An 11,306-nucleotide genomic window follows, 5' to 3' on the forward strand; every position below is an offset into this window, starting at 1 on the left:
TTCAGCCTTTCTGGAAAGACTTGCATCCTGACGTTGTCGCTTTGTCCTCAGTGGGCATTTGGCGTGACCATGTGGGAAATAGCCACACGAGGAATGACCCCCTATCCCGGCGTCCAGAACCACGAAATATATGACTATCTTCTCCACGGCCACAGGCTGAAACAGCCAGAGGACTGCTTGGATGAACTGTGAGTCAGCTGCTCTCCATCTCGGGGCGCCCTGCAAAGACCTGGGGACACACGGCCATAGTGGGTGGGGACACTCAGCCGGGCGGGTGTGGGCAGAAGATGACACACGCAGATGGCCGGGCCAGAAGCCTCTCCTGGTGTGGGAAGTGGTGTGTGCACGTCTCCAGTGAGCCCGCACGTGTTCTGAAGTTCTGTAAGCCCCTCTAGGAAATACAGTCGGCCCTCTGTATGGGTGGATGCAGAACCCACAGATACGGGGGGCCAACTGACTGTAAGGGACTTGAGCATCTGCAGATTTTGGTATCCGCTGGGGCTTTTGGAACCAATCTGTCATGGATACCGAGGGATGACTATATATCCTGTAGGTAAATAGGTCTGCTTTACAATGCATGAGGTACTTGGATGATTCTCTGCCCTCTTTTGCTGCAGTCATGCTTCTCTTTTCATTCAGCATCTTAAACAAACCAATCAACAGGAATATCTTGAATCAGGAAATTTAGAAATCTAAGCCAGTGACTTTGCTTTCAGGCTGGTCATCAGAATTGCTTAGGGGATATTCTAAGAACGTGATTCCTCAGCCCTGTGCCTGGAGATTGTGATTCTCTTGGTACAGAGCAGGCCCAGAAATGTATGTTTTAAAACTATCCCAGGGATGGACTTCCCTGGTGGTGCAGTGGTTAATAATCCGCCTGCCAACGCAGGGGACACGGGTTCGAGTCCTGGTCCGGGAAGATCCCACATGCTGTGGAGCAACTAAGCCTGTGCACCACAGCTACTGAGCCTGCGCTTTAGAGCTCGCGAGCCACAACTACTGAGGCCGCGTGCCACAGCTACTGAAGCCCATGCCCCTGGAGCCCGTGCTCCACAGCAAGAGAAGCCACCGCAATGAGAAGCCCGCGCACCGCAACAAAGACCCAACGCAGCCAAAAATAACTAAATGAATAAATAAATTTATAAAAGTAATAATAATAATATTGTTAAAAAAAAAAACTATCCCAGGGAGACTGTACACTCAGCCGGGCGTGAGACTCCCCCCAGCTCCCAGCGTGCAGGACCACAGTGCCCTTCCCATCCCAACAGGCCCCTCTCTCTTCGGGGTGGACAGTACGGGGAGAGGCCTGGGACTTGGAGTCAGAGAGACCAGGCTCTGCCTCCTAACTAGCCACGTGTGTGGCCACTGCAGCTGACTTGACCGCTCCGTGCCACGTGATCAGCCACCAAAAAAGGATAGTCACGTATTCTGCAGAGGTATTTGGAGGGTTAACAAAGAAGTGTGTGGAGAGCTCAGCCTGCAGGAAGCACGCACGCTAAGTGTCACATATGGTGCCCGTGATTAATAACATCTTTACAAGTCGATCCCCTCCCAAACACCTTGCCGACTTAAAAAATCATTTCTTGTGGTGCTGCCTCTAGCTCGGTGATCTGAACCTTCCTAATGATGAGTCTCTCCCCAACGTAACAGGGGTCACGGGCTCGGAGAGGGGCATTCGCACCACGTTTATTTAGCAAGAACATTTCAGGACCGTGGGCCTGCGTGGGCTCCGCCGTGGAACGCCGGGCCGCGCTGCTCGGGCAGGTGGGCCTGTGCAGGACTCCACACACGCACACCCACACTCACACTCTGGCCCTGCTTCCTCGCGCCGGTGAGAAGGCCCCGGTCAGTTTGCACATGGGCCTCCCAGATCCACCGTGGCCAAACAGAAGGAAAGTTTTTTTTGATCAGGGCCTCACACTGCTTGGGGGTGGGCAGTGGTAGTGGTGGTGGTGATTATGGTTGTAAATCCGTAACATATAGAACAGAAACAGAAATCATAAGCCCTTTAAAAGAAACATCATGAAATCCTAATTCAATTAGATCTGGGGCTTCACGGTCGTTTCTGAAAGGGCCACATGAATGAAATGTTTGCTTCCGCAAATGAGGAAGCCATTTCTGTCAAACAATATTGAATGGAGACTTTTGTGGCTGTTTCTTTCTTGGCTTCTTTGGTGCTCCAGGAGAAGTTGATTATCTGGGGTCTTAGCAGGGTCTAAGCTGTGTCACGTTGTGGTTTTAGACGTTGCGTGTAGAGCCGTGCCGAGGGAATGCTGACTCGGTGTTTGAGAGGTGGTTTTTTAGGCGAAAGCGCTGCAGCGTCAGCAGTGCCGTGCGGCTGGGGGAGGGAGGCTGGGGAACAGCCGGAGGAAGCAGCGGCTCTGCGGTCCCCACCCCCAGGCTGGCTGCTCACACCGCGGGCTCGCAGAGGCTCTGGTGAGCCAGGCCCGCTTCCCAGGTCCCCTCTCCAGTCTGGATGCTGGCCCACGACAGCATCCCCCAGAGGGCTCTCTGCATTTCCATATCTGGGGTCTTTTCTTTTAAAACTGAGGCAGATACTTTTGAGCATCTCTGTTTGCTGTCTCACCTTAGTGGAGTTGACTCCGGTGTCTGGTTGCCCCTCGGTCATTTTACAGTCAACCCTGAGAAATACAGCAATGGAAATAACAGGGTGTGCTTGGAGCCCCGCTCCCCGGTCCTGCCCGCTGAGGGCCACCTCTTCTTACAGCATCACCCCCACCTCTGAATGACCAGGTCCCCGTCACCCTAGAGGCCGCTCTGGGTGGAGCCCCCATCACCTCCGGGGGACCTTTCCTCGGCCGAACTCACAGCCTCCCAGCTGCAGCCACTGTGGTTTGTGGCACTGGCACTCGGTCTCCTCGTCTCCAGGGTGACACGCGGGAGCCACCTTGTTCTTTCTTATCCCGCTGGGTCCCCTCAGCCAGCAGATGTCTTTCAGGGTCCCCCTCCCCACCGTTCCTTCCCCCAGTACACGCGCGCCTCCCAGATATTGCGGGCTCAGCTCCAGAGCGCTGCAGTAGAGTGAGTCACAGGAATTTTTTGGTTTCCCAGTGCATATAAAAGTTATGATTACTATACTGTAGTCTGTTAAGTGTGCAATAGCATTACGTCTAGAAACTGGTGTACGTACCTTAATTTTAAAAACACTTTGTGGGGACTTCCCTGGTGGTCCAGTGGCTGAGGCTCTGTGCTCCCAAGGCAGGAGGCCCGGGTTCGATCCCTGGTCAGGGAACTAGGTCCCACATGCCACAGCTAAGAGTTCGCGTGCCACAACTAAGACCTGGTGCAGCCAAATAAATAAATAAATAAATTTTTTTTTAAAGAGACACTTTATCGCTAAAAAATGCTAACCATCATCGGAGGCTTCAGCAAGTCATAATCCTTTTGCTGGTGGAGGGTCTTGCCTCGATGTTGGGGGCTGCTGACTGATCAGGGTGGGGGCTGCTGAAGGTTGGGGTCGCCGTGGCAGTTTCTTAAAATAAGACAACAGTGAAGTTTGCTGCATCGATCTACTCTTCCTTTCATGAACGATTTCTCTGTAGCATGCAGTGCTGTCTGATAGCATTTTACCCCCAGGAGAACTTCGTTCAGACTTGGAGTCAGTCCTCTCAAACCCTGCTACTGCTTTATCAACTCAGTTTATGTAATATTCTAAGTCCTTTATTGTCATTTCAACAATCTTCACAGCATCTGCACCAGGAGTAGATTCCATCTCAGGAAACCACTTTCTTTGCTCATCCATGAGAAGCAACTCCTTATCCATTAAAATATCATCATAGGGCTTCCCTGGTGGCGCAGTGGTTGAGAATCTGCCTGCCAATGCAGGAGACACGGGTTTGAGCCCTGGTCTGGGAAGATCCCACATGCCACGGAGCAGCTGGGCCCGTGAGCCACAACTACTGAGCCTGCGCGTCTGGACCTTGTGCTCCGCTACAAGAGAAGCCGCGATAGTGAGAGGCCCGCGCACCGTGATGAAGAGTGGCCCCCGCTTGCCGCAACTAGAGAAAGCCCTCGCACAGAAACGAAGACCCAACACAGCCATAAATAATAAATAAATTAATTAATAAAAAAATTAAACAAAAATAATCATCATAAAATTGCAGCAATTCAGGGGATTCCCTGGCGGTCCAGTAGTTAGGACTCCACACTTTCACTGCTGAGGGCCCAGGTTGATCCCTGGTTGGGAAACTAAGATCCCGCAAGCTGCTCTGTGCAGCCAAAAAAAAAAAAAAAAAACAGGTTAAAATTGCAGCAGTTCAGTCTCATCTTCAGGCTCCACTTCTAATTCTAGTTCCCTTGCTCTTCCCCCCACATCTGCAGTTACTTCTTCTAGTGAAGCCTTGAACCCCTCGAAGTCATCCATGAGGGTTGGAATCAACTTCTTTCAGACTCCTGTGTATGTTGATATTTTGACCTTTTGCCATGAATCACAGATGTTCTTAATGGCATCTAGAAGGGTGAATCTTTCCAAGAAGGTTTTCAATTTACTTTGTTCAGATTCATCAGAGTAATCTCTTATCCATGGCAAGTCTAGCTTTACAAAATATATTTCTTAAATAATAAGATGTGAACATCTAAATGACTCCTTGATCCCTGGCCTGCAGTATGATGTCGTGTTAGCAGTCATGAAAACAACATTCATCTCATTGTACATCTCCATCAGAGCTCTTGGGTGACCAGGTACATTGTCAGTGAGCAGGAATATTTTGAAAGGAATCCATTCTTCTGAGCAGTAGGTCTCAACAGTGGGCTGAAAATATTCATTAAACCGTGTTGTAAACAGGTGTGCTGTCATCCCGGCTTTGTTGTTCCATTCATAGAGCACAGGCAGAGTAGGTTTAGCATAATTCTCAAGGGCCCTGGGACTTTTGGAATGGTAAATGAGCATTGGCTTCAACTTAAAGTCACCTGCTAACTGCGCTAGTCCCAAACAAGAGAGTCAGCCTGTCCTTTGAAGCTTTGAAACCAGGCATTGATTTCTCCTCTCTGGCTGTGAAAGTCCTAGGTGGCATCTTCTTCCAATGTAAGGCCGTTTTGTCAGCATTGGAAATCTGTTGTTTAGTGTAGCCACCTTCATTAATGATCGTAACTAGATCTTCTGGATAACTTGCTTCTACACCAGCACCTTGCACTTTTGTTATGGAGACGGCTTCTTTCCTGAAACCTCGTGGACCAACCTCCGCTAGCTTCACACTTTTCTTCTGCAGCTCCCTCACCTCTCTCAGCCTTCATAGAACTGAAGAGAGTTAGGGCCTTGCTTTGAATTGGGCTTTGGCCTTAAGGGAATGTTGTGGCTGGTTTGATCTTCTATCCAGACCACTCAGACTCTCCACATCAGCAATAAGGCCGTTTTGCTTTCTCATCATTCGTGTGTTCACTGGAGTAGCGCCTTTAATTTCCTTCAAGAACTTTTCCTTTGCATCCACAACTGGGCTGTTTGGCACTAGAGGCCTAGCTTTCGGGCTGTCTCAGCTTTTGACATGCCTTCCTCACTAAGCTTAATCATTTCTAGCTTACTTAAAGTGAGAGACCTGTGACTCTTCGTTTCAGTTGAACGCTTAGAAACCATTGTAGGGTTATTAATTGGCGTAATTTCACTATTGTCGTGTCTCAGGGAATAGAAAGGCCCAAGCAGAAGGAGAGAGACAGAGGAATGGCCGGTCGGTGGAGCAGTCAGAACACGCAAAACGTCCGTTGATTGAATCTGCTGTCTTACGCGGACACAGTCTGTGACGCCTCAAAAATATTATCATAGTAACATCAGAGATCACTGATCACAGGTCACCCTAACAAACATAACAATAATGGAAAAAGTTTGAAATATTGTCAGAATTACCAAACTGTGACACAGAGACACCAGGTGAGCAAATGCTTCTGGAAAAATGACACCAATAGACTTGCTCGATGCAGAGTTGCCACAAACCTTCAACTGGTAAAACAAAAAAACACACAGTATCTTTGGAGTGTGATAAAACGAAATGCAATAAAACGGGGTCTGCTAGTACTGTCAGACCATAGAGGTCCAGGGCTTGGCGGGGCCTGGGGGTGGTGACACTTGTGGGAACGTTGGCGCAGTGACGTCCACAGTATATGTACGTGAACGAGCGGGTCCCTGTTTCCTCCAGGGGAGTGCGGGCTCCTCTGTCTCCTGTCTTGTTCTTCTCATCACCCCCAGGATCCTAATACATCCTTTGGGTGACATCCAAAGCAACTTTCCTAAAATTATCATCTGGTCATGGGAATGCACCAAAGCACAATCTTTCTGTGGTTCCCCCTTGCCCACAGGGTAGAACCTAAACCCGTCAGGGTCTGACCCACGGCAAGCAGGGCTGCTCAGTGGTTAAGAACATGGGCTCTGGCGTCAGACACTCTTTGATGTGGGTCACAGCTTCAGCCTCGTCCTGGGGCCAAGCATCACGCTCTGAGGGTCCTCCTCTGTAAAATGGGGATCACAGTACCTGTGTGTGGGCTCGTGCTGCTAGCTTGTGCTAGTATCTCTAAAAGTACCTTACACGATGGCTGTCAGATGGTAAATGCCGATGACAGGTCGGCGGTTATTGGTTTTACTGGAGGAGGTCGAGGTCACGGAGAAGAGCAGGGGCCCCAGAGCGTTTCTCCTTCACGGAGCAGCATCGGGTGGCCGAGGTTCAGCAGCCCCACACGTGCCACGAAGCTGCGGCCGCCTCAAATCAGGGGCTGTCCCAGCCCAGGGCTCACCCGCCACTGTCACAGCACTGCCCTTACTCTTCACACACCTGCCCACTCCAGCCCCCCTCTCGATTTCATTCCTCGAGCCTCCCAAGGCCTGGAACGATGGTGAGTGTGGAGCTGGTGCTGACACCTGTCTGCTCCCAGGACCCCCCCGCTCCCCTCCCCCTCCCCCCAGCCCCTCCACTCCCACCTGAGTGGGAGAAGCAGGGGCGCATTGCACTTGGGCTGTGCATGCTGCGCCAGGAGATAACACCCTCTTCTTTGCTTCTAGGTATGAAGTCATGCACTCTTGCTGGAGAGCTGAGCCCTTGGACCGCCCCACCTTTTCAATGCTGAGGCTGCAGCTAGAAAAGCTCTTGGAAAGCCTGCCTGAAGTTCAGGACGAAGCCGACATCATTTACGTCAACACACAGTTTCCGGAGAGCCGCGAGGGCCCGGCCGAGGGCTCGGCACTTGCTCTGCTGGACGTGAATACCCATCCCGACTTGGTCATTGCTTCTTGCACACCCGGCGCCACCGTCAGCGTGGTCACCGCAGAAGTCCATGACAACAGACCTCACGAGGGAAGGTACATCCTGAACGGGGTCGGCGAGGGCTGGGAAGAGCAGGCTCCCGCCGCCCCGGCGACAGGGACGGCGGGAAGGAACGGTGTTTTACTGGAGGATAGGCTGGTAAGGAATGCGGTCTCCTGGTCCCAGTGCAGCACGCTGCCCTTGGGGAGCCCAGCGTCAGATGAACTCCTATTTGCCGACGACTCCTCAGAAGACTCAGAAGTCCTCATGTGAGGAGAGCTGAGACACGTTCCCAAGTCCTGGAAATTCCGCCTTACAAGAACCCACGTACACTCGATGTTTTTGGTATTTGTCTTCCTTACCAAGTCAATGCCCTGGCCCAAAAGCACCACGTGAATGTTGTCAAGTAAGTCATCGTTTAGAATACGTAACATATATTTATTTAAAGAGAAAATATCTATATGTATATGGTGGAAAGAGACAAAGATATTCTATTTTAATAAAAGATGACTCATGTCACTTTTCTGGATGATCTTAACATTTAAGCTCTAACAGCCCCATCTCCACAGCAGTTCCTGGATGTTCACGTTGGCACAAAGTTGTTTTTTTAAAGTCCTTTTCCTTTTTCATGACTATTAAATATTTGTAAAATAAAATGCCATATTTGCCTTTGCTTCTGCTCTTAAGAAAAATCTGGTATTCCCACCTGAATCATCTCTTTGATAAGAGTGATTCATTTCATATTTAAAGTTTTATAACTGATGAATTTTCTGATCTGGCTTCCTAATAAAATATGAATGAGGAAAGATGCGTGGTACTTACTTGAGACTTGGAAAGACATGGCCACTGGCTGCCTCAGTGCCTTTGCAAAGGAATTCCCTTGATGCCTGGCCCTCGATGCAATTGCTCTGACCACTCTTGACATTGCTTTTTTAAAGATATGGAAAAACCACTCCAGAGAGCCTAAAGATGAAGAACAAAAAAACATTAGAGGGTTGAAAAATACAATCTGAGTGGAAAGATTTAAAATAAATCGTAGAAGGGACTTCCCTGGCGGTCTAGTGGTTAGGACTCTGCCCTTCCACTGCAGGAGGCACAGGTTCAATCCCTGATCAGGGAACTAAGATCCTGCACGCCACGTGGCACAGCCGAAAAAAAAAAAAAATTCTAGAAGAGAGTCCAAGAGGTTAAGCGCTTTTCTGTGGGAAGGCGAGACTCGTAGGAGGGAGATGCGGGCAGTGTACAGGGAACAAGCTTAGAGCTTAGGACCCCTGAGTTCATGTCCTGACTCTGCTGGGTCATAACAGCCATTGCTGGTTGAGCACTTGTTATGTCTCAAGCGCTTTATGTGAACTGTACATTAATCTGTACATCATTAACGTGGGTACCAGTGCCATCATCACGCATGGGCCAGGAAACAGAGGCTGGAAAGGTTGAGGGCCTGCTATGGCCCGTGTCTAGAGAGGGCGGGAGCCAGAATTCAGAACGAAGGAATCCAGTTCTGGCTGGCTCTAAGCATGTGATCTGGGGGTCTGTTCTAGAGCCTTTTAACTTTATTTAACAAACACATAGGTAGCACTTATTATGTGGCCAGGCCTGGCAGTTCTTTAATCCTCATAACAACCCTACCAGGTAGGTACTCCTGTTACCTCCATGTCACAGATGGGCAGACTGAGGCAAGAGGAGGCTCACTTACTCTGCTGGTAAAGCGGTAGACTGATGTGGTGAGTTTCAGTGTTGATCCCTTCAGCCCCCGGGGCAGCCGCGCAGGCGCAGGGCCACTGGCATCCCCAGGTCTGTTGCATTTGTGAGTAGCCTCACCCAAGCCACTGCAGCCTGCAGGGATCAGTGTGTGGCCCTCACAGTCTGGGTCCTGGTCCTGGATGCCAGCCCAGGTGCCCCAGTCTCCAGAGTCTGCCAGCTCTATTGTTACTGTGAAATGCTCCAGACAAGAAGGTTCTGAGGGTTGGAAAGGAAGCTGCATTGTTAGGAGAAATGCCAGCACCACATTTTATCCGTGAAAGGAAAAAAACAAAAGGCTGTTAGAGCCTATAAAGATCATTTCTACTGTTGGAAATTTTTGAATGGTTATTTGAAAATCAATAGAAATATTTTATTTTTTTACTTTGTGCAAATAAAGTTTCCTACTGGTGGTAACTATTGAGAATGTCTTGATCAGGAACTGACTGGCTAGTTCAAGCAAAAAAACCCAAGGTAAAAAGGTATGTTCGTGGGGACTTCCCTGGTGGTCCAGCGGTTAGGACTCCGTGCTTCCACTGCAAGGGGCGTGGGTTTGATCCCTGGTCAGGGAACTGAGATCCTGCAAGCCGTGCAGACAAAAAAAAAAAAAAAGGTATGTTCGGGACTTCCCTGGTGGCACAGTGGTTAAGACTCTGTGCTCCCAGTGCAGGGGGCCCAGGTTCAATCCCTGGTCAGGGAACTGCATCCCACATGCGTGCTGCAACTAAGAGTTTGCATGCCACAACTAAGGAGCTGGTGATCCGCAACTAAGGAGCCAATGAGCCACAACTAAGGAGCCCACCGCTGCAACTAAGGAGCACACATGCCACAACTAAGGAGCACACATGCTGCAACTAAGGAGCCCATGAGCCACAACTAAGGAGCCCACCTGCTGCAACTAAGACCCGGCGCAACCAAATAAATAAATAAATATTTTTTTAAAAAAGGTATGTTTGCATCTGTAAGATAAATAAGCAAATTGAAAAACATACTTGGGAGTTTCATACACATTTAATATTAAATGTCTAAACTAATACACTTTTTGTTTTGTGTTTCTAATTTTAATTACATAATGTAAACAAATATATAATGACTAGGTCATCAAATGCTCACAGCCCCCCAAATCCTGTCCCGTTTGCTCAGTATATGCCATGTGGCCTGAGAAGGGCTGGAAAGCCTGGGCCAGTTCTGCTGTAGAGAGAAAGCTGTGACTTCTGGCTTTTCCTGAGACATTAACAAACATGGCAGAGAAATTCACTTCAACCCCACAGCGATGCCCCAGGGCCTTGGGTAGATGGGGCGTGATGGGCAGAACTCCCATCCCAGCCTCCTTTTCCCACCAGGAGAATGGAGCCGGACTACCCTTGTTCCGACACTTAAAGTCTCCTCGCTGAGACCATCGGTACCACCATGTTCTTCTCTCAGCCACGCTGGAATGTTTGAAAGAAGTAACTTTCAGAGGACCCGATCCCTGGCAAAGTCTTGTATAGACTTCTGAGTATGAACTGAACACAGCCCTTCAAGTTCTTTTTTGTATAAACTCAAATTACTTTTGTAAGTGGCTCTTATGGGCAAAAAGTCTGGGAGAGAAAACAGGGAGAAACAAGTCATTCTCTTCAGCCGGGCTGGGACAGGGCTGGGGAGAGCAAGAGAAATAAACAAATACCAGAAATACTTGTGACCTACAGGTGAGACTAGCTCTGCCTTGGGAGGGTTATTTTTTCCTCCCTTCCTTCCTTCCCTCCCTCCCTCACTCCTCCTCCCCACCTCTCTCCTTTTTTCTTCTTTCCTTTTTCCTTTTCTTTTCTCCCCTCCCCCCACCCCCCTTTCCATTCCTTTTTCTGGCCTTTCTTTCTGAGTAGAAAGGAGAAGCGAGAAGAATCAGGGCCTCAGGAGTCAGACCACGCAGCCAGCAGCAAAGACTGGACAGGAAGCAGTCCTGTGAGCCTTCCTTGGGCAATCTTGGTCAGGTCACTTTGCTCTCCCGGAGCCCAAGTGTCCATCAGTGTACAGTAAAGATTGCAACACCTTCTCCTGCAACCCCCTGTAGGAAGGGGAGGTGGCAAGGTCCTTGAAAGGACCTTATGCTTGTTATCGAGGCTTCTCCCAATCAGAGGCTTCTCCCAATTTCCTTGCTTATGCAGTACAAACTCACCATTTGTCATAGTAGAAATATTGTCCCTGATTATGTTATCAACTGCCTCCAAAATAATGCAAACTAATTCAAAAAAGAAAAGAAAAAGGGACTTCCCTTGTGGTCCAGTAGTAAAGAATGCACCTTCCAATGCAGGGAACGTGGGTTCGATCCCTGGTCCAACTAAG

At 49.3% G+C, this 11,306-nt stretch overlaps 1 protein-coding gene across 3 annotated transcripts in view; it reads left to right on the forward strand.

The window, feature by feature from the left end:
- The window catches only part of MERTK (MER proto-oncogene, tyrosine kinase), a 115,424-nt gene extending 107,383 nt beyond the window's left edge, over positions 1-8,041 (forward strand). For all 3 annotated transcript variants that reach the window (XM_057558617.1, XM_057558616.1, XM_007197380.3), the window contains 2 exons: positions 52-188; positions 7,004-8,041. In XM_057558617.1, the coding sequence (XP_057414600.1) occupies positions 52-188; positions 7,004-7,517 (651 nt within the window). In that variant the 3' untranslated portion in view covers positions 7,518-8,041. The remainder of the gene's footprint in view (positions 1-51; positions 189-7,003) is intronic.
- The last annotated feature ends 3,265 nt before the right edge of the window (positions 8,042-11,306 follow it).

The sequence above is a fragment of the Balaenoptera acutorostrata genome, chromosome 12, assembly GCF_949987535.1.
Source record: "Balaenoptera acutorostrata chromosome 12, mBalAcu1.1, whole genome shotgun sequence".
Lineage (NCBI taxonomy): Eukaryota > Metazoa > Chordata > Mammalia > Artiodactyla > Balaenopteridae > Balaenoptera > Balaenoptera acutorostrata.